The sequence below is a fragment of the Lithobates pipiens genome, unplaced genomic scaffold, assembly GCF_037356315.1.
Source record: "Lithobates pipiens isolate NorthernLeopardFrog02 unplaced genomic scaffold, aLitPip1_a1.2 Scaffold_18, whole genome shotgun sequence".
NCBI classification, from domain to species: domain Eukaryota; kingdom Metazoa; phylum Chordata; class Amphibia; order Anura; family Ranidae; genus Lithobates; species Lithobates pipiens.
In genome coordinates this window covers 345,268,816-345,293,355 of record NW_027507758.1, presented here as the reverse complement: position 1 = coordinate 345,293,355, position 24,540 = coordinate 345,268,816, and the positions used below count along the sequence as shown (strand labels likewise).

The 24,540-nt window shown below is 42.6% G+C and overlaps 1 protein-coding gene across 3 annotated transcripts in view; it reads left to right on the top strand.

The window, feature by feature from the left end:
• COL19A1 (collagen type XIX alpha 1 chain) overlaps positions 1-24,540 on the top strand; it is a 1,105,372-nt gene that overhangs the window by 819,287 nt on the left and 261,545 nt on the right. For all 3 annotated transcript variants that reach the window (XM_077487416.1, XM_077487415.1, XM_077487417.1), the window contains exons 34-36: positions 3,647-3,700; positions 4,504-4,557; positions 9,139-9,192. In XM_077487416.1, coding sequence (XP_077343542.1) covers positions 3,647-3,700; positions 4,504-4,557; positions 9,139-9,192 — 162 coding nt within the window. The remainder of the gene's footprint in view (positions 1-3,646; positions 3,701-4,503; positions 4,558-9,138; positions 9,193-24,540) is intronic.

The following is a 24,540-nucleotide window of genomic DNA, read 5'->3' as shown; positions in this document are numbered from 1 at the left end:
GTCCACCGACAACTCCACTGGCAGTGCTTCATCCATTTTGTTATGGAATGTTATGTTGTGGAATTTCACATTTAACCACTTTCAGACCGGACCAATTTGCTGGTCAAAGACCAGACCACTTTTTGCGATTCGGCACTGCGTTGCTTTAACTGACAATTGCACGGTCGTGCGACGTGGCTCCCAAACAAAATTGACGTCCTTTTTTCCCACAAATAGAGCTTTCTTTTGGTGGTATTTGATCACCCCTGCGGTTTTTATTTTTTGCGCTATAAACAAAAATAGAGCGACAATTTTGAAAAAAACGCATTATTTTTTACTTTTTGTTATAATAAATATCCCCCAAAAATATATAAAAAAAGATTTTTTTCCCTCAGTTTAGGCCGATACGTATTCTTCTACATATTTTTGGTAAAAAAAATCGCAATAAGCGATTATTGATTGGTTTGCGCAAAAGTTATAGCGTTTACAATATAGGGATAGTTTTATAGCATTTTTATTAATAATTTTTTATATATATTTTTTTTACTAGTAATGGCGGCGATCAGCGATTTTTATTGTGACTGTGACATTGTGGGGGACCCATCGGACATTTTTGACACATTTTTGGGACCATTGTCATTTATACAGTAATCACTGCTATATAAATGCAGTGATTCCTGTGTAAATGACACTGGCAGTGAAGGGGTTAACCAGGGGGTTGCAGTGTAGGGGTTAAGTGTTCCTAGGGGTGTGTTACTAACTGTGGGGGGTTGGGCTTTCATTTAGTGAACACTGATCTCTGCTCCAATCACATGGAGCAGAGATCAGCGTCACTAGTTGCTAGGCAGAATGGAGAAATGCTGTTTACTCGGCATTTCCTCCATTCGGCCGCTCCGTGAGACGATCGCGGGGATGCCCACGGCGATCGAGTTCGCGGGTCCCGCGACCGGACTCACGGGGGTCCCGGCCAGCGCGGGAGCGCACCGCCGGCGGCGCGCTCCCGATGGCAGGGCGGCATTGAATATTGGACGTACCTGTACGCCAATATGCCTGCCCGTGCCATTCTGTCGACGTACATCTTCGTGCTCTGGTCGGGAAGTGGTTAAAGACAAAATTAAGACAACATATACTCTTACCTAATACCCCAACAAAGGTGCTTGAACCAGAAACGCGTCTGGTACCAGGGATCACTCTATACCAGAGAGTAACAACCTTTTTTGTCATACATACCATGCAACTTGTTTTTTGTTTTTTCTATGCTGTTCTTCATACTTGTACAATATTTCTCTGTCTTTTTAATATCAGTCATTACATGATCGAATGTTTTTATGTATATTTAATACATTATATTCTGTGATTACATGTGTGTTTTTTGCCTATAAAGTCCCAATGAAGGGAGATTTCTAGCTGTCTGCAGTATAGTTCAGCAGCCCGGCACAGTGTACGGGGTGGAGGGGGTGGCAGTTGGTTGGGGGGGGGGCACATCCCACCCCAGCAGCCCCTTAGATTTGACATCGATCACAGTAAGCAATTAAGTCAAATAACCTTTTTCACACACAGAGACCATTTTTATAAGGTAGAAAACATACTGTACATAAATACAAATTACTCCAGGACTACCTCTTCCTCACACAGCTTCTGTCCTCAGGTCAGGACTCACACACAGATTTTCTTCAGCCCTCGATCTCAAATCATTGCACAACCCTTTCACCCTCAGGCTGGGGTTCCCACCATCCTTGCAAAATTTAAAGAACAAAATGCTTCTCCTTGTGCAGTAAAACAAGACACTTTTTGCTAAGTAAACAATCCTACTTACAAAAAGCACAGGCATTTAAAGGAATAGAACTCAACAGCTAATTTGTGTCCAAGTCCAGCACCCAGACACAGACTGCCAAGTAGAGCTGCTCCTTACCCCTTCACTCCCACCAGAAACCCAGTGTATTTCAAATGCTATTTATTCCATCTCCATCAGGGATAGGAGCCCTATAACCACTCCAATATTTATCTACAAAAAACCCACACAGAATGAAAAATGGCAGTGATAATGAAATCCCCCTAGGGTGCATCCCTCCCCCTCAAAGCCCCTCCCAACCCCCCAACCTCAGCCCCCACCCGACTCTCAGCCGCTAAGCTTGTAGGAGAGCACTTTATTTACTTCATGCATTTTTATTATTTATTGAAAGCACTTTATTTTGATTGTATAGTACTGTATATATTGCACTAGTGCTGTTTTTTTTTTCTACATGTACAGCACAAGATGGAGTCTGGTTGTTCTAGATACTGCATTTCAGCACATTTTGCATTTTCAGTATATTTAATTTCTTTTGAAAAGGCTGGTTGTGTTTTACAGAAAAAGCATTTTCATATTTCATATTATAAATTAATATATGATTTTTGTTGTTTGAAAATCATCTGGAAGTTTATGTTGTTTTTACTTGCATTTATGAAGAACTTTTTTGATTGCAGGGAGTATATGGTTTACTGTAGGGATAGGGGTGCCTTCTTTCTGTTACAAGGCTTACAGAAGTAGTGAAAGCAGCTGGGAGCAGTGAAGAGGAGAGAGCCAAGAGGTTTTGTGGGCTGTGTCCTCTCTTATCCTTCTCCTTATTGCCAGTTGTCCCTGTATTACGAAGCTGGCAGAGGTTTTCACTGGAATACGGGAGCTGTATTAGCAGGAAGTAGGAAAGGCGGGAGAGAACACCACCCTCACCAATGAGTGCAGAAGCATCCAAGAGAGAGCCACAAGTGGAGGAGAGAGCAAGCAGATCAGGAGAGACCCAAGAGTAGAGGGGAGAGTTGGGAGGAGGCGAGGCTGTGCTCTCTCTCCCTCCAGCTCTCCCTTCCTGTTAGTTCAGTGCCCCTGTATCCTATAAACACAAGCTTCTTCTGTTATCCCAAACCCCCTGCTTACCTCCTCCCTAGACTGGCAACAGATATTGAAGGTGGGGGCTGGTAAGCAAACGCTGAAAGATCCTGATCTGTCAGTGCAAATGCATCCAGAAGCCGGCAGCACTGACCCCTGTTCTGCCAAAATTTGACATCAGCCTCTAAGGGTACAAATGGCTCTAAATACCTTCACACCCATTGATTATATGTGAATGGTTTTTAAAGGTAAACAAATATGAAACAATATGAATGTAGAAAGCTGAAGTACGGACAATGGTTACTGCAAAACCTTACTGACAGATCAGGAACTGCACAGTGCCTTTAAGCAGTGAGTGACTGCTGGGTGTAGGATCCCCTATATGGGGAAGGGAGGGTGCAGTTTGACATCTTTGCCCTAGGTGCTGGATTACCTTGTGCTGGCACTGGAAATGGTATGTATATATGTATATATATATATATATATATATATATATATATATATATATATATATATATATATATATATATATATATATAATATATATAATTTTGTTACCTACACTGTTGACAATGGTAGCTGGTGTGTAATCGGTTGCTCTGAACAATACCTTCATTTTACAAATGTTTTGTAATGTAAAACCTGCAGGTATGGTTTATCCTGCTGTATAAAAATGATATTGTTTTAGATAGCCTTTGACTTTTGTTGCAGTAGTTGCTGATGCTATTGCTAAAGCAAATGGCAATGTATGTATTCTATTCTGATATAGCATTCAAATGACTCTCGTAACCCAATATCTGCTAGGGTGATCCTGGTCCAAGAGGTCCTCCTGGGATACCTGGCAAAGAAGGTCCTAAGGTAAGTGAAGAAAGTGAGTACTAACCAAAATAATCTCATTGTTTTTTGTTTTTTTTGTTTTTTTTTTGTGTGGATATGGGGTTAAAAAACATTTATTTCTATCAACACTATGAAACATATTTTCTAGTGATCAGTATAGATGAAGTGATCAATTTCTCCAAAATAAACAGGATGTCAGGCCCATGTAATGACACTGACAGCTGCTCAGCAGGAATACATTTATTTTGTATAGATAAAAGAAGAATGTTGTGATGAAAGTGAAGAACAGATTGCTAATCAACATGTCATGATGAAACCATACCTCATAGTATATTCAGGACAGCTAGGCGGTGAGCTAGAATGGGATTGCAGAGCACAGATTCATACTCAGATGACTGGACAATAATGAATCAGTGACAGCTTTATCAATCCTGATATCCTATTGCATGCGGAATTATGAATCTTTGCACTTACAGTCTCTAGATTTCATGTCTCTCTTTTTTTCATGTAAATAAATATTCATGTATCTTGTTTTCTAACTGTTTTTCATTTGAAAATGTTATCTTATTCAGAGGTATAGTATTTTACTGAAACCCCTCAGCCTTAGACGTATAGTTTGTTGCAGCAGAGCACAGAAAAAAATAAAGAAGGAAAAGGAGATCATTTTTAGTCCAGAGGTTTTATGTGTATGAATAGTGTATGACAGATTCCTGGTAACTCTGCATGCTACTAAAAATGAATTGTACAGTTCATTTGAAGCAATGTAGTTAACAGAGCTTGAAATGAAATCCAGTGATTGCACTGTTGTTGGAATTTTGTTCTAGGGTATCAAAGGTGAACGTGGCTTCCCTGGCCTGTCAGGAGAGAAAGGTGACCAGGTACTGATGTTCTGTTCTTTCATCTGCATATTTGTCTTACAATGAAAAGCCACAGTTTGCACTGTAAATGGGAACTAGTCTCTTTGGGCTCAGTGGAGCAAGAAAGAAATAAAGTGAGCTGTGCAAAACTGCTGTAGAGAATTTAATTACTTTTTTCCAATCACAGATTTTATAGACTGAACAAAGTTCAAGTTGTGTATCTGTATGTTAAACTGTATTATATAATTGCAGATAAATTATAGTAAGTGTTTATGTATTATCTGCTGCATGACTGTAAAACCACAAGCTGAGCATTATTTGTGTATGTACTGTATCTTTGTGGAGATTGTGGCATAAAATGTCCATTCTAAACTCTGTAAGCAAAAAAAAAAAAAAAAAAAGAAGAAGAGGCAAGACTGCAATATTGAACTACTATGATTTAAGTTATAGTAGTATTTCCAGATAGCGATTTTGTTTCTGTTTTTATTGTTGCTTAAAAAGGTTGTTTACCAAAGGACCTTTGAACACTACCTTGGGTCTAGAAGTCACATTAGGTGTTGTTTTTGAGCATGCAACTAGCTATAACCCATTAAAGGTACGATATGGGAAGTTTCATGTAGTATATATACAAATACCACTTGCAATATATGTGAAAGTTTCATAAATGTATTTGACTTGATGTGACTATATGGTATCGATCTGAGATAATCCTAAGATCCTGCAAACCCATAGATATGAAAATGTCATATCTGTGGGTTACAGCAGGCACTCCCTCCCTAAACAGGCAATACGTGGCTGGATTTTTTTAGTTGATTTCTGTTTAGTTAAGATGAAGTCTGTTTGGCTTCCTTCGAATGCATATTTTGAGGCAAACATCACCTCTCTGCACTATATGACAAAAATCTTTTCAGTAATAATTATACAAAAAAACAAATAATAGCCATAAAGGAATGTATATGGTAAAAATGATAATGTGTCTACTTACATTGATGACCAGTAGTGAAGAAACAAGCACACTTGTATTACGGGTTAGTGGAAAGAGGCACTCTTTATAGTGGTGGTCAGTGAGAGATAGAATGCCTCTTAAATTGCTGAAAAGAGTGTGCTATTACATTGAGGATTAGTGGGAAGAATGTGCCTACATTGATGGTCATTAGCAAGAATGACACCCTTCACACTACCCACAAAGGAAAATAATCTGTTTTCTTGTGAGGGCAGATGTAGGCTTCAGGGTGGGGGAGCACCTTACAACACAAGACTCTACTTTTTTTCCCTTAACTTTGATGAAATGTCGCAAAGCAACATTTATTAAATTTTTACATAAAAAGAATTTACAATTTTTGCATAGAAACACAGACAAAGAGCTGCTGTGTTGTGCCAGACTACTGCCTAGCAATCTTCCACATCTACTGCATGTGCTTTAATCACTTGAAAACGCATTTTTTTTTATACATGTTGCCAATTTACACAATGTTTCTAACATATAGCATGTACATACCAAAAAGTACACCCCAAAATAGATACTCCTACTCCTCCTGAGTATGGCGATACCACATGTGTGAGACTTTTCCACAGCATGGCCACATAGAGAGGCCTAACATGCAGGGAGCACCATTAGGTGTTCTAGGGGTCTAAGTTTTAAATCTAATTTGACTACCTATTACACTTTTGTGAGGCACTATAGTGGCATGGATGAGAACTGATGTGGCATGGATGAGCATGAATGGGGATGGATGAGCCGTGGATGGGGATGGCTGAGTATGGATGGGATAACTGAGCATGAATGAGTATGGCTGAGTATGGCTGGGTATGGCTGAGTATGGCTGGGTATGGCTGAGTACGGATGGGTATGGCTGAGTACGGATGGGTATGGCTGAGTACGGATGGATATGGCTGAGTATGGCTGAGTATGGCTGAGTACGGCTGAGTACGGCTGAGTACGGCTGAGTACGGCTGAGTACGGCTGAGTACGGCTGAGTACGACTGAGTACGGCTGAGTACTGCTGAGTACGGCTGTGAACGGCTGGGTATGGATGGAATGGCTGATTATGACTGGGTATGGCTGAGTATGGATGGGTATGGCTAATTATGGATGGGGTGGATGGGATGGCTGAGCATGGATGGATGGATCGCTGAGCATGGATGGATGGATGAATATGCTGAGTATGGAGGGCTGAGCATGGATGGATGGATGAGTATGCTGAGTATGGATGTCTGAGTATGAATGGCTGAGCATGGATGGATGGATGAGTATGCTGAGTATGGATAGGTGGGCATAGATGGATGGATGTGTATGCTGAGCATGGATGGGTATGCTGAGCATGGATGGATGTGTATGCTGAGCATGGATGGGTATGCTGAGCATAGATGACTGAATATGGATGGATAGATGGCTGGAATGGACACATATCAGCGCTGTGGGCACTACACATCCAGCCCACAGCGCTGCTGCCACTGATCTCTCCCAGTCTGTACAGAAAGGGTAGAGAGGAACCAGATGAGACGCCGGTTTGTTTACATTTGATGGAGCAATCACGTGGTAAACGCCTGCTATTTACTGTGATCCGTGATGCGGTCACGGATATTCCTGGGTGCACGTGAGAGTGGGATTCTGGAAGGACATCAATGTACGCCCTCCCAGCGTTATAAAGCCATGCTGTAGCCATCATTCGGCTGTAGCGCAGTCAGCAAGCAGTTAAAAAGGGCACATAAAAACAAATGGATTGATGGGTGCTCTTGCAGAGAATTTTTTTTTTCTGGTACCAGCCAGTAATTAGGATTAGCCAATGGTTTGCTCCAAACCTAGGTCAGAACCTTTTGCCCGTTTAGCCCCCTGTTTGGTAGAAGTTGAGAATCTTATATAGAAGTGGTATTTCCACCTTTTCTGTATATGACAGCTTTCCCATGTTAATGGTCCCTAAGCAAGTAGCAGGTTTAGGCACCCATTGAATCCATAGCAACTGACAAAATCGCTGGGAATCCCTAGCCATGCAATCAAAAAGGTGGGGATAGCAGTGACATCACTGCCCAGATATGGACACTACTAGCCAAATAATAGGACAAATAATGTCAGGATCCACCCAGATGCCTAACCAGCAGCTGGCTCAGCCTCTAAATGTGCCACTGAGACCCTAAGCCAGCCACTTCCATTTCCTCCCCAGCCTGGCACTCCAGTGAGCACTGGAGGGGCAGATCAGAGAGCCGTGACTAATAGTCACCAAACTCTACTAAGAGAAGACAGAGAACTGAGTGTATCTGAAGTATCTGCAGTCATGTGATTGCTCAGTTCTCAACGATAAAGCTGGAGGAGGACAGCTGGAGGGGAGTATGCTGCAGGGAGGTGAGTGTGTATGTTTTTTTTTTTTAATCACACATTTCTCCTTTAATGATGTACTACTATTGCAGCATCTCCCACTGTATACCAAAGGACAGCTCATAAAGCTGCCTGTTCCATCTGGTTTTTAAGATTGGCATGATCGCAGGCATGATGATTAATGATGGATTTACAAAGGACAATTTATGGGGGTTTTCTATTTATTTATTTTTTAATTAAGGACTTTACATTCTTAATTACCCCTTACCTATTCATGTTGGGGGGCAGTATCTGGGGGCCCCCTTATTTTTTATGTGGTCTTGTATAGTTGATGAGTGGGGACTGCATGCTTATTTCTCCTCTCTCCTGATCAGCCAGGCTGTATGCTCGGAGTAAAAGTCTGCTATGGATTTTTAGGTGCAATTTTTATTTTTGTTTTGTTTTTGAGTGAGGGTCCTCCTGAAGGGTCTGGTATGGATTTCCTTATTTACTTGGGGACTTTGCATTTGATTTTGTTCGTTTTTTCAAAGGGGCTGATATACAGTTTGAGGGGACTCTATGCAGCTACAGCAAGAGTGTCATTTACAAAAAATAAAAATAAACAGCTGAAATTGCCAGCAAATCATATTTCTTTTCCGGGTTCTTTAAAAAAAAGCACACAGACACCAAAGGTACCCAAATATATTTGGGGATCTTTGGAGGGGTCTGTGTGCCATTTCCTCAGCAATTTAAAACCCATTTGTTTATATAAATTTCAGAACTTTAAAAATAAATCATTGCTTCTAGCCAAATGGAATTTAAAAAATGTATTGCCCCAATATTTTGCCCCATGCTACATTTCTCTGACAACCCTTTGCCTGTTAGTCAAGCATTTTTAAAGATTCTGCTCCCATTGATTTAAATGGGATTTGGGTTCAGCATCTGCATTTTTTTGAGGTTCACCCCAGATCCTGCTCAAACTGAACCAAAGCAGTTTGGCTTATTACTAGTCATTACTGATCTGAAGTGAGAAGCTCTAGTTTTAAAACACTAGCTTAGAACTGCTTAATGGAACTGTGTAGGTACGATCAAGTCTGAGGTCAATCCGCCACTGCTACTGATTTTCCAGTTCTGTGTGTAATAACTCTGAATTTAATTTGATAAAATAAAATATTTTTTTTTTTTTAACAATCATCAACAAAGTGTCATATCACCCTATGCGCTATGTAAATATTTTGTAGTATTACATTTTTTCGATATGGTTATCACTATTCAATTTAAATAATGCTTATGTACTTCTCTAATTTTAGGGATTACCTGGTATTCCTGGAACATCTGGAATTGCTGGACCTCCTGGGCCTCCTGTAAGTTTACTAAATGTCATGCATAATAAAAATTGTAACATATTAACATATACGCACAATAGAACAAAAGTCATTCTGATGTTGACACAAATTTATTACTAAAATGGTGAAACCTATTAATCGAAATACCAGGATGGGTTTGGGTCTATCAAATGCACGAGCAAAATGGGCACTCAAGTAAATCCAAGTGATGGCACTTTAATTGTACCACATAGAAGAGAGGACCATATATAAATTAAAACAAATATTTATAACAAAAGTTAAAAAATACAGTCCACATATGAGTCATATACAGTAAATTTCCCATTTATCATGATCATCAATTGGTATTTTTGGAAAAACCATATTTGATGAGAGTCTTAGTCCCTGTACACACGGTCGGAGATTTCGACAACCAAATCCGTCAGAATTTGTCCGTCGGATCTTGTCCGAAACTGTTGCATACACAAGGTCGGACTAAGTTGTCAAAAAATCCGATCTTTCAGAATGTGATGACGTAATTTCGTTACGATGGGACTACATTCAGGCTAGTAGCCAATAGCTTTGATGTAGGAATTTGATCTGAGCATGCGTGGCACTTTGTCCGATCAAAATTCTCTACACATGATCGGAGTATGTCCGATCGAACCAGTTGGTCGGGAAATATTTCCAACAAGTTGGAAAATTGGGTCCGACGGATATTCCGACGGAATCAGTCTGATGCATACCACACACAGTCGGATTATCCGACAACGCGGTCCGATAGGACACATTCCGACGGATTCTCTGACCGTGTGTACAAGGCTTTAGACTGTAGTAATTTTCAGGATTTGCACTGAAATATTTGTACATAATGAACCACTGTGGTAGATAAATATTGTCTGCAAAAAAATCCAATATGTTAACAGACCATAAAATACATATTTAACAATGTATTAACAAACCATGTAATCATTTATCTTTAAAATATATACAAACAAACAAAAAAAGAGCAACTGTCTATCATTGGAGAAAAATGTTGAAGGAAAAAAAAAAAAAAAAGTCATGTATGATAAAAATAGTAATCCATATGTTGATACACATTTATTGCTAGAATGAGGAAACTTATTAGTTGTTAAACTCTTCTTACATGTGCAAAAAACATGAAAGCAAAGGCAATTTTTTTGCTGATTTGTTTAATAATAATCTTCCAACTTTGCATTTTACTTGGCTTATGTCATGATACAGCCAAAAGAGAGTGTGAATATGGATAATAATTGAGCTTATTATCATAAACATTTTTAACATTATGGCCAGGGAAAAGTTAAATCCAGACACTCTAATGTCCGTACACACGGTCGTATTTTCTGACGGAAAATGTTCTATGGGAGCTTTTTGACGGAAATTCCAACCGTGTGGAGGCTCCATCGGACATTTTCCATCAGAATTTCTGACACACAAAATTTAGATCTGGATATCAAATTTTCCAACAACATAAATCCGCTGTCGGAAATTCCGACCGTGTGCACACAATTCCGGTGCACAAAGTTTCACGTATGCTCGGAATCAAGCAGAAGAGCCACACTGGCTATTGAATTTCATTTTTCTCGGCTCGTTGTAGGTGTTGTATGGGTCAGAAACCATGAATCAGACCGAGACAGAAGTACAATTAAATCACACTTGTTTATTAAATAAAAATAAAAAGGTAAATAGAAAAAGCGTAGTCAAAGCATAGCCAGAGTCCAGTAACTGGATAGAGTAGTCAGCCAGGCCAGAGTTCAATAACCAGATCGGGTAATCAGCCAGTCCAGAAGTCAGGGATCCAAGTAGAGCAACAGCAAGCAGGATACGGAGCCAGAAGGGATGTCAGCAAGCCAGTCTTTAAACAGAACCGCAGGAGATGGTTTCTTGTGATGTGACCAAGGAGAAGGCAGATGTGAAGTGAGCTGGACAGCTTTAAGTAGGCAGGTCAGACAAGCATCATCAGGAACAGCTGGTAACAGTGGAGAGAGATGAGAGCTGGCAATCAGCCGACAGCTGAGCAGCCAGCCCAGAGAAGGAAGGGCTAAGCCAGCCCTGACAGTATGTCACCGCATTCTTAACGTTCGCAATTTCCGACCAATTTTGTGTGACCATGTGTATGCAAGACAAGTTTGAGCCAACATCGGTCTAAAAAAAACACATGGATTTTGTTGTCGGAAAGTCTGATTGTGTGTATGGGGCATAACAGTGTCCAGAAGTTAATTCAGGATACAAAGCATTGTAGCTTGACAGTGTGACTGAAGGTCTAAATGCTTAATCTATATTTTCCATAATCTATGAGGCTGAATTACAATTAGGCCAGCTTCTCCCTTGTTACTCCAGGCCCTTCATTTGCAGCTCAGTTAGCCCTAGGACGGATATGTGCATGTCATTCTTCCAAAAATTCTGAAAAAAGGTATAACTTATAACTCCCATTTCATGCCTCACACAGTCATAAAATCTCCTGGTGGTACAAAAAAATGTTCTTAGACATCAAACATGCTAGTTTTATGATACAATATGGGACAGTTATTAATATTTGCTGACAGGCATAGAGTATCAGAGTTTGGACTGTATGCATAGCAAAACAGCAGCTGAAACCATTGCCCCTAATTCGGAATATATAAGTCATAACTGAAAACAGTTATGAAGTTTTGAAGATTGTTATTGCAAAAATACTACCTGAAAGGAATGAAGTTACTAGCAGCAGCAAGTCCCTTCCATCCTATTGGGTAGTAGCAAATCTCTTTGATCTGTGAGGCGCAAAAATGGGGATCTGCCAATAACTCGTGATCATACCTGAAAGGTTTTATCAATGTGCGGGTAATGTTTTTTATCCAACCCTGGATGACCCCTTTTATTTTAAAACTTTTCTTGTATATACACTATATTGCGAAAAGTAGTGGGACACCTGCCTTTACACGCAAATGAACTAATGGCATCCGAGTCTTAGTCCATAGGGTTCAATATTGTGTTGGCCCAACCTTTGCAGCTATAACAGCTCCAACTTTTCTGGGAAGGCTGTCCACACAGTTTAAGGAATGTCTATGAGAATGTTTGACCATTCTTCCAGACATGCATTTATGAGGTCAGGCACTGATGATTGACAAGAAGGCCTGGCTTACAGTCTCCACTCTAATTCATCCCAAAGGTGTTCTATCGGGCTGAGGTCAGGACTCCAGGCCAATCAAGTTCCTCCACCCCATACATGCTCATCCAAATTGTAAATAATTGCAAACCTGTGTGAGATTGAATCTTGTGGCTGTGCTGTCATGTTGCCTGTAATTGGCAGAATTTGACTAACAGAGAATTAAACCATAAATTTGATAGTATGAATATTAGTACCACGGTGTGGAAGATATCATACCTCCCACAGGCACAAATCTCACTGGCAGACATTGACATGCAGTTTTGTCAGCTGCACATCCATGATGCAAATTATCCGTTCTACCACATCCCAAAGGTGCTCTATTGGATTGAGAGCTGGTGACTGTGGAGGCCATTGGAGTATAGTGAATTCATTGTCATGTTCAGGAAAGCAGTTTGAGATGATTTGAGCTTTTTGACATGGTGCATTATCCTGCTGGAAGTAGCCTTCAGAAGGTGGGTACACTGTAGTCATAAAGGGATGGACATGGTCAGCAACAAAACTTAGGTAGGCTGTGGCATTTTAATGATGTTCAATTGGTAATAAGGAGCCAAAAGTGTGCTAAGAATATAGCCTGAATCATTCACACAAGGCAGGATGGATCCATGCTTTCATGTTTATGCCAAATTCTGACTATCATCTGAATGTCGCAGCTGAAATTGAGAATCATCAGACCAGGCAACGTTTTTTTTCAATCTTTTATTGTCCAATTTTGGTGAGACTGTGCGAATTATAGCCTCAGTTTCCTGTTCTTAGCTGACAGAAGTGGCACCCGGTGTGGTCTTCTGCTGCTGTAGCCCATTTGCTTCAACGTTAAATGTGTTGTGCGTTCAGAGATGGTATTCTGCATACCTTGGTTGCAACGAGTGGTTATTTGAGCTACTGTTGCCTTTCTATCATCTGTCTGCCCATTCTCCTCTGACCTCTGACATCAACTAGGCATTTTTTCCAAATAACTTCTGTTCACTGGTTATTTTCTCTTTTTGGGACCATTCTCTGTAAACCCTAGAGATGGTTGTGCATGAAAATCCCAGAAGATCAACAGTTTCTGAAATACTCAGACCCGTCTGTCTGGCACAACAACCATGCCACGCTCAAAGTCACTTAAATCCTCTTTCTTCTCCATTCTGATGCTTGGTTCGAACTTCAGCAAGTTGTCTTCACCACGTCTAGATTCCTAAATGTATTGAGTTGCTGCCATGTGATTGGCTGATTAGCAATTTGTGTTACCAAGCAATTGAACAGATGTACCTAATAAAGTGGCCGGTGAGTGTATGTATATAAACATTATCTCACAAAAGTGAGTACACCCCTCACATTTTTGTAAATATTTTATTATATCTTTTTATGTGACAACACTGAAGAAATTAAACTTTGCTATAATGTAAAGTAGTGAGTGCACGGCTTGTATAACAGTATACATTTGCTGTCCCCTCAAAATAACTCAACACACAGCCATTAATGTCTAAACCGCTAGCAAAAAAGTGAGTACACCCCTAAGTGAAAATGTCCAAATTGGGGGCAATGTGTCAATATTTTGTGTGGCCACCATTATTTTCTAGCACTGCCTTAACCCTCTTGGAGTCCTCTTCCACTCCTCCATGATGACATCACGGAGCTGGTAGATGTTAGAGGCCTTGCACCCCCTACCAGGATGGGCATATAGGGTTTAGGTCTGGAGAAACGATTGTCCAGTCCATTACATTTTCCCTCAGCTTCTTTAGCAAGGCAGTGGTCATCTTGGGGTTATTATCATGTTGGAATACTGCCCTGCATCCCAGTCTTCGAAGGGAGAGGATCATGCTCTACTTAGTATGTCACAGTACATGTTGGCATTCATGGTTCCCTCAATGAACTGTACCCCACCAGTGCCAGTAGCACTCATGCAGCCCCAGACCATGACACTCCCACCACCATGCTTGACTGTAGGCAAGACACACTTGTCTTTGTACTCCTCACCTGGTTGCCACCACACATGCTTGACACCATCTGAACCAAATAAGTTTATCTTGGTCTAATTAGACCACAGGACATGGTTCCAGTAATCCATGTCCTTAGTCTGCTTGTCTTCAGCAAACGGTTTGCGGGCTTTCTTGTTCATCATCTTTAGAAGAGTCTTTCTTCTGGGAAGACAGCTATGCAGACCAATTTGATGCAGTGTGCGGCATATGGTCTGAGCAATGACAGGCTGACCCCCCATCCCTTCAACCTCTGCATCAATGCCGGAAGCACTTATATGTCTATTTGTCAAAGACAACCTCTGAAAGCGGTTCTTCACCCTAAAGGGGAAGTTCCGCTAGTATTATCCCTCCCCCCCTCCGGTGCCACAATCGGCATTGGTTAATCAAGGAAACTGCACCCACTTCCGGCCAGACCACCGCATGGCTCCGCCCACCCCCGCATGGCTCCGCCCCCCCCCCCCCCGTTGTGTTCTGGGAAGCACACAGTTCCCAGAGACACAGCGGGGAACCAGCGCAGCGCGACTCGCGCATGCGCAGTAGGGAACCGGGCAGTGAAGCCCTCATGCTTTACTTCCCGATTCCCTGACAGAGGATGGCGGCGGTGGCTGCAGCGAGACGAGCGATCGCTCGTCATCTGCCGCCGACATCGCTGGAACCTGGGACAGGTAAGTGTGATATTATTAAAAGTCAGCAGCTGCAATATTAGTAGCTGCTGGCTTTTAATATTTTTTTTTTAGGTGCAGCTCCTCTTGAATATGATGCTGAGCATGTGCATTCAACTTCTTTGGTTGATCATGGTGAGACCTGTTCTGAGTGGAACCCATCCTGTTAAACTGCTGTTTGGTCTTGGGCACCATGCTGCAGCTCAGTTTCAGGTTCTTGGCAATCTTATTATAGCCTATGTCATCTTTATGTAGAGCAAAAATTATTATTTTTCAGATCCTCAGAGAGTTCTTTTCTATGAGGTGCCATGTTGAACTTCCAGTGACCAGTATGAGAGAGTGAACGCAATAACACCAAAGACGGGGGGCGTGACCGGAAGTTGAGACGGACGGATGTGCCTTGGCTGAGCTCCGCAGAGACCTCTCAGCATCTACACCCATCCGTGCCCGCCAGGCGTTTTTTCGCCCCTCCAGACAATCCATCCATCCCGGGGACCATCCGAGCTCCGGACGGAGCCGCTATTTTCGGCCGTTCCATCGCCGAAACGGAACCCGGGGCTGCGAGCGGCGAGACAGGCCGGTCTCCGCCGCCATCTTGCGGCCTACTCCGTGCCTCGAGACCTCCGGACGGCGGTTCTTGGCGCGCATCCCGAGTCGGATCCCACGGCGCAACTCCCTACTGGACCCACCGGACCCCCTCGCCTGAGACAGGACGCGGATGAGTGCCCGCCGGAGGCCCGGAGAGGATCCAGCGCTGCACCCTGAGAGGTGAGACCCGGTGGCCATCTTGGTACACCCGAGGCCTAAAGCAGTCCTCCTGCAAACCCCTTCTGGCAGCTGCTTCAAAGATTCTTACAGGGAGAACATTGTCCCCACTCTCAGTTCAGCCTGTCCCCCACTGGATGGCTGCCCACTCGGTTCTAATGCCTCTCTGAGCCCTGCACACACGCCCTAGGCCCCACCAGCGGCCATCTTGGTGCACCCAGTTCCTCCACCCACCCTCCTGAGGCCTACATCTCTCTCAGCCGCACCCTGGTTTATGCCTGGACTCTCCTTGTACTCCAGTGATATAGTGTTACCTGGGCTCCATCCCCCCCACTACCCTCTAATCTGCAACGTCCTATTCTGGGGTCACACCCCGAGTCCCTCTACTTGACAGACATGTGATCACTCTCTACGAGCCCTAGCCGCCTTTCAATGTTCCCCTACCGCTCACAGTCACTACCTTCACATGGGGAGCTCCACGTGTAACTGAATGTATGCCTAGTCCCAACGCCTCATGGTGAAATACGGTCCGAAACACCTCCCTCAATCTCTGTCTCCTGAACTGCGGCCCTCACAGACTTTAGATCGCTTCCTAAGCAGGCCGGCCTCCCCTGTTCCAACTCCGGGTTCTTCCACATACGCACAAGTGGCCTCCCAACTGTCCGTACAAGATAATCCGAGCCCTTTGTCAAAGGGCCACTTTGACACAATGTCCGCCCCTGTTACAGTTGAAGTACTTGACGATAAACTGCGAGTTCTCCTGCAAGACCTGACCAGTAATGTTTCGAAGGAAATGGGCAAACTCGCCCATGAACTGCGGGGGGAGCTGGCCCAGATTGGGGAACGGACTGACGTCCTGGAAACTAAATTTGATGATTTACTGCAATATGTACACGTCTTGGAAGAGGACAATGCCGGTTTGAAGCAGTCTGTCTCACAGCTCCAGTCCCAACAGGAGGACTTGGAGAACAGGGAACGCTGCCAAAACCTACGCATCAGAGGAGTCCCCGAGACCGTTAGTGAGGGGGAGATTAAACCATACCTACTCAGCCTCTTCAATGTTGTCGCCCCTAAAATCCCGGACATAGATTGGAGATTGGATAGGGCCCACAGGTCTTTAGCCCCAAAGCCCCCAGCCGGGGCCAACCCTAGAGACATCATTGTACGCTTCCACTACTACGACAGCAAAGAAGCTCTGACTGTGGCCACCCGTAACAAGTCTCGTCTGGAATTTAAAGGGGCCAAGATACAAATTTTCAGTGACCTATCCCCCATTAGCTTGGCTAAACGCCGCAGCTTCCGCCCTGTGACTGCCTATCTGCAGAATCACCAGTTCCCGTATCGCTGGGGTTTCCCCTTTCGGCTACAAAAGATGGGATTCAATACTCCATGAGGGACCTTCAGGAAAGTGAAGCTTTCATACGCAGTCTGGGTTTGCCACCGCTACCTGACGAAGACCCTGTCCCGCTTCCAACGACACCCAGACCCACGGCCATCCCAACACGGATTTGGACCCCAGCTCGTCAGAGATCGCAGAAATCCTTCTCTACTCCCCAGCGTAACTTGCATCCCAGACTACCTCCTTGAAGAGAACATTTAAGTGCTGTGTTTGGTTGATCTTGGCTTCGGCCCCTGTTTCACCATGTTTGTTTTTTTTTTTTTTTTCCTTGACAGGGGGTGTTCGCACCCCTAGTTACGGGTTGTGACTTTTCTTTTTGTTTTTGTTGATTGGGACTATGGTATATTGTTCACACTGCCTATAGCTTTTTTCTGGAAGGTGGCAGGGTCCCTCTAGATGAGCAGGTACCCCTGATGTGCTTCCTTTTGTACCGCGGCTGCGGCTGCGGACTCCTGGGTGGTTTTTACCCCCCAGGCCTTTTTTCTATTACTTATAGTTTACTTTTTTACTTTTTAGGCCTTTTTTTTGGCCTTTTTTTCATTTCTTGCCCATTTTGGCTGTTCTCTTTTTCATTCTCTAGATGCATTGTTGTTATTATATGTTTTCACCCGCTTTTCATTCCTAGGATACACCACGGCTCCCAGTATTTCCTTGGTTTACTCAGGTATATTTGTTTATTGTATGTTGGTTATGGGTACTTTAAGCTTCAACTACTTGGTGCACAATGGCTTTAAGGGTACTTACATACAATGTTAAAGGCTTGAACTCTATTCATAAGCGATGGTTGGCTCTGAAGGAGTTCAAGTCCTCCTACGCAGACGTGGTCCTAGTCCAGGAGACTCACTTCCGCCCAGGAGGCTCTCTTAAATTTGCTGCTAAACATTTTCTGGTTTCTTTTATGGCTTCCGATCCCTCTGGTAAAGCAGGGGTCGTGATACTGATTAAAAAAACCTGCCCGTTACGGGTGAAGTCCTCATTCCTTGACCCACAGGGTAGATACATTCTCCTGGACTGCGACTACTTATCCCGCTCACTTACTATAGTTAATATTTACGCCCCAAATTCGGGCCAGGTTCAGTTCCTCTCTGGGGTCTTGGATGCTCTGGGCTCATATGCCCAGCCATTCATGATCATCGGCGGGGACTTTAATATGACCATGTCCGCTAAGAGGGACAGACAAACCCTTTTCCCAGGTAACCCCTCTTCTAAAACTGAACGTCAATCCACTGCGTTTCGCAAACTTATTAGATCCCATCACCTGCTAGATATTTGGAGGATTAAACACCCCACACACCGCCAATTTTCTTTTTATTCCCCCCCACATAAAATGTACTCTAGATTGGATTATATTTTTGTAACGGCACCTCTACTGACGTCGGCAGTAGCCTCAGAGTTGAATCCCATGACGTGGTCGGATCATGCCTCGGTCCAGCTCGACCTTACCCTCTCCTCCTCTACACCCAGGACCTGTCATTGGAGATTTAATGACTTCCTTCTCCGGGATCCGGTCACTAAGGCTCATTTATCTCAAAGTTTAACTGACTTTTTCCAATTTAACGTGGGATCGGTGCGGGACGTATCCACCCTTTGGGAGGCGCACAAGGCCTTCTTCAGAGGAGAATGTATCTCAGCCGGCTCCCGCCTTAAGCGGGACTCGGCTGTGCAGAGACTAGATATTCTTTCTCAGTTGCAAAAAGCTGAAGCTCTGCTCTTGTCCTCCCCTTCGGTGTCTCGTCTCCGCACAGTGACCTCCCTACGCGAATGGTTAAAATCATTAGATTTGCATAAATGCTCCAAAGCCCTACTCTGGGCAAAACAGAAATTTTATGAGTTCGCTAACAAGCCTCATAGGATGTTGGTGAATAAGCTCAAACCCCGCCCATTCCACTCCTATCCCGATCTTCTTATTCAGTCAGATGGCACACCAACCTACTGCCCCTTAACAATGTCTAAAGTTTTTGGTGCTTTTTATAAGAAACTATATAACTGCCTAACCTCCGATCCCAACCACGCTTTCTCCCAAGATAGCTTTAATGACTTCTGCACCTCTTTGAAACTGCCAGTGTTATCCTCTTCCCAGGTGGATACCCTGAACGCTGCCGTCACGCCAGAGGAATTGGCTGCGTTAGTGAAAGCACTCCCATCCCATAAATCCCCAGGCCCAGACGGACTTCCTTATATCTATTATAAATCTTTCCTTCCAACTCTGAGCCCTCACTTGCTAAATCTTTTTTCCTCTTTACAGAAAGGTATAGTGCCTCATTCCCAGTTCCTACATGCGCACATAACGGTTATCCCGAAGCCGGGTAAATCCCCTACCCTACCGGACAATTACAGACCCATAGCTTTACTTAACTCCGATTATAAGATCCTCACCAAAATTTTAGCTAATAGACTTTCCTCGATGATTCCCGCCCTGGTCCATAATGACCAGGTAGGATTTGTCCTGGGTAGACGAGCCGGTGATAACACTAGACGCACCATCGATCTCATAGACCTGCTAGACAAAACATCCCGCCCTGCCATTATTTTGAGTTTAGACGCACAAAAAGCCTTTGATAGGCTGGGATGGCCATACATGTTTGCCACGCTCCAGCGTTTTGGTTTTTCTGGTTCTTTCCTGTCAGCCCTGCAGGCCTTGTACTCACTTCCCACGTCCCATGTCCAACTGGCATCTTATAGATCCCCACTCTTTACGCATAGTAACGGCACTAGACAGGGATGTCCCCTATCCCCCCTGTTGTTTATATTATGCCTTGAGCCCTTGGCCGCAGCTATAAGGGAAGACTCAGATATAAGCGGGATTTCTCTCAGACTGAAGGAATATAAGTTGTCCCTTTTTGCAGATGACATCCTCCTCACTTTGACGAAACCTCAAATTTCCCTCCCCAAACTTCATACACTCCTGGATACATTCAGTAAACTCTCGGGGTATAGGGTTAACACGACTAAAACTGAAGCGCTCCCCATTCATATTCCTCCTCCACTTCTGGCTTCTTTAAAGAATGACTTCCCCTACCATTGGTGCCCGGTCTCCCTTAAATACCTTGGCATTAACTTGACCGCTACATATAATTCCTTATACGAAGCTAACTTTGTCTCTCTGATAGCGGATAGTCTGCTCAGAAGCTGGTCAACTTGCCCTCTGTCCCTCCTGGGTAGGATTAATGTATTAAAAATGGCCATACTCCCTAAATTTTTGTATCTCTTTGAAACGTTACCAATTGCTATTTCCATGCCTCAGCTTCGGAATATTCAACGGGCCTTCACTAAATTTATATGGGGAAATAAAATGCACAGAATCGCCCAGACCGTGGTCTTTGCTCCGCGGTCTCATGGGGGGTTAGGAGCTCCTGATATAGTGAAGTACTTTTATGCGACTCACCTTCTGCCGGCTATCTCCTGGTCGTCCTATTTCGCTACCAGTAGATGGTCGGAACTTGAAATGAGTGTCATTAGTCCTGTTCACCCTTGCTCCATGCTGTGGTCAGATCTGCCCTCCTCTATGGTTTAGCTTAGACACATACTCCTTGGGCCGATGTTATTTACTCTATCCATATGGAAAAAATGTCATGGGAGGTACTCTCTCTCTTCTCCATGCTCACCCTTGTTAAATGTCGTTTTCAACCCAGACTTACCTGATAGTCTCTCCTTGAAGAATATGTACCCTTGGTTCAGTTCGGGTATCTTCCAACTTCGCCACCTAGTACACCCGATATCTCGTAAATTTCTATCCTTTTTAGAGCTTCAGAATAAGTATGATATCCCGAACCAACTCCTCTTTTCATACCTCCAATTTAAACACTATTTTCATTCCAGATCCCCTGACCTGGCTCTGGTCAATCCTACCACCTTTGAGACTTTATGCTCCCAGGGTCCTTGCCAGAAGGGCCTCATATCTGCCATATACAGCATACTTCATAATTCTACTGTCCCCACCGCGGAGGCTCACCTCTATATGAGGAGATGGGCCACTATTTTACAGACTCCCTTAACCCTCTCTCAATGGCAAGACGTCTGGTTGTCTACCTCCAAGGTTTCTAGGTGTGTGGAGCAGAGAGAGACAGCCTACAAGATACTGATGTTTTGGTACAAAACTCCTGAAATGCTACACAAATATGACCCCTCTATATCTAAGATGTGCTGGAGGTGCTTACGACATGAGGGGACTCATTATCACATTTTTTGGAGTTGCCCTTTGATTGTACCTTTTTGGATTATGGTCCAATCCCTGCTCCATACCGTGTTGGGGATCGCCATCCCTTTAGACCTGAGGCATTACTTACTGGGCCTGCCTGTTGCGACGCTATCAAAATGCGCTATGAAGCTGACAGCATATGTCCTCCTAGCTGCCAAGAGAGTGATTCCTGCTCTTTGGTTGTCCTCCTCCCCCCCAACCCACTCTCAGTTGATTTCCGCTATTGCAAACATACGTAGAATGGAACATATGACTGCTTTGGTACAAGACTCTCTACCTAAATTTTCTAAAATATGGGACAGATGGGACAACTCTATATCTAATCCTGAGGCAACACCCCGATGTATAGACATGAGCTTCCAGGAAATTTTTCCCATGGCTCTCTCCCGAGATCCTACCCCTGCGTTACCTATATAAAATACGGCATTTGGTTTAACTATGCATCTTTATATGCGAATCCGTGGTGTATCCTGTTCCTTCCCCCTTAATGTGATATATTAAGTTACCGACATTTGATATCCCGCCTGCGGTGGTACTTGCTGTTACAGTTGCAATGTTAATTTTGATTGTATGTATCGGAAGCATATATACTTTGTTCTGTGAAAGAAATCTTTTTCTCAATAAATATACATTTATAAAAAAAAAACTTCACTCTTAAAATAAAAATTAATAAGATTCTAAAAAAAAAATAAAAAAATAACACCAAAGACCCTGTAACACCAATGAGTCACATGACACCAGGGAGGGAAAATGGCTAATTGGGCCCAATTTGGAAATTTTCACTTAGGGGTGTACCCACTTTTGTTGTCAGCGGTTAAGACAATAATGGCTGTGTGTTGAGTTATTTTGAGGGGACAGCAAATGTACACTGTTAATAATAGAGAAATGAATCATGTGTTCTGCACAGCATGTACTGTCTAGAGGTGTCAGGAGCAAGAATTTCCTACAGGCCTGTAATTTGTGGATGGTGGAAACAACTTGTTGTTGTTTATGGACAGTTCCCAACTGTACAGATTAGGGAGGACTTTAGGGTTCTTGAGATAATTGGTCAGAATTATGCCTCATTCCAAAGATCAATACTTTGTGCTTTGCCTGGCCTCCCTGGTCCACTTATTTGGTGCCCCCCATCCACGATCCCTAACAGCTTAGAATCACAGATGCAGAGTGATGAAATATGACTGGGAACTGGGATATAATCAATCTTTTCTGTGAGTTATAGTTTTTAATTGTATTGTATATAAAATGCTTACATTTCCCACAGCACCATACAATTGTAAATCAAACAAGGTACAACAGTTATATTCAGTACTTCTAATTAAAGATTTCATTTTACACAGCTATAGACTGATTTTAAAGTGTTTTATTATTAGCATGGTTAGTAAGAAAGATTGTAAGTCATGTAACCCAGACTTACATGAAATATAAATGTAGCATGGCTACATCACAAATGAAAAGTATTATATAGTAGAATTTATGATAATTTTCAGAATACATGTGTAATCATTTAAATAGCATTTGTATGACATACAGTATATGTCAAGTGTAAGTAGTAGACCTATAGAATTATAAGTAACATATTATCCAGTGTGCGTGTTGTTTCATTTGTATATAATAAATATAACATATTGCGTACATTTTTGCAAAAAAGTAAATTTTTTTACCTATCATATCCTGGTTCTTGGTAGACATAATTTAGGTAGATATTGAACCATATTTTAACAAGCATTTTAAAAGTACATTGAAGGCTTCTCAGAATTGTTCAGAAATTACTTTAGGCTAATTGTGATTGTAAAGGCATTTTGGGTTATTAAAATGAGAGAACACAGCCGTAGCTGTTTTGGGCTACATTCACATTCACAGTTGAGGAGCAGAGGCTTTATCTTCACTGTGGTTGAATTAACAGGTGTTTTGTGCCAATCTGTAAAAGGAGAGACAATGTTATGTGGTGAGTGCAGTGATAAGAGGGGAGCATGTCTCACTTTATGCACATTATGTTGATAATAACCATTTCAAGTGAATAAGAAGCACCAACTTATGGACTTTTTTACCAATATCTGATTTATGTACTCTTTTTAAGCACATGACTATCACTGGGGGTGGTGGTATGGTACCTAAATGTTATATGAAGTGATAGAGTGCTGCTAGAGTAATCCTTGATATTAACTCTTCTTTTAATTGAAAGCAGCTGCCTATTGTATTGTGAGGAATACCAGGACTGAGTACTATATATTGCTTCACCTCTCTTCAGAAGCATGGGGTATTATGAATTAAGCACTGACAGACCGGACGTCTATCTGTGGTGGGCCGAGTTCAGCCCATGGGTTGCCGACCCCCGTTGTATAGCATGCTTGTTTTACCAACTGTGGAACCTAAGGGGTTAATCATGCGCATTGTGTAAAAAGGCTATTTTATTGTGTGTTCTCTGATCCTCCCCTCCCAGAGCCCCCAAACCATCTCCTGATAGTAGAGAGCCTTGGGGGCTCTGCACATGCTCAGTTTGATGTGTATTACTAGAGAGAGTGCATGTGATCAGCACAGGGCAAATCAGCACTGCCCAGACAGAGGTTCAGGGGTCATGCGGCCTCATAGAACAGTCAGGGGAGAATAAAAACTGCTCCTACAAGCTTTAACCAGTGCTGTGCTTGACACTGATAGAAGTCGCTGGACTGCTATATACTTGATGAGAAAAGGTATTTATCAGTTTATATTTACTAAAATAATTGAATTTTCAAGTTTTGTGTACTGTGGGAGACCAGATATAGAGAGTGCAGGCTCCTGGGTTTAGTAACAATTTAATATAGATGTAAACCACAATTTAAAGACATTTAGTTTGCTAAAACAAATAATTAGCATTTTTCTAAATTAAAAGAATATTTACCCCTACACAATCTATATACAGCCCATTCTGCTTGTTTATGTGTAAATATCACACCCTTATAGAATCTATATCTATATACCCCCTCCTGCCTTTACATGTGAGTATTAATCACCCAAATCATTTATATACCCCCTCTTGTCTGTTAATGCGTAAGTATACCCCCTTCCCTGATAGAATATGCTTTGGTTTATATTATTAAAGAAAGACCATTTATTTCATATGTTTCATAACAGAAAGTGTTAGGGAAGTATTTATTTTTAAAAATGTTAGTCTACTTTCCTGTATATAGCAAATAATACAAATGTATACCATCAAAAGACAGCTCTATATATCTAAAAAAAAAAAAATACATTTATAT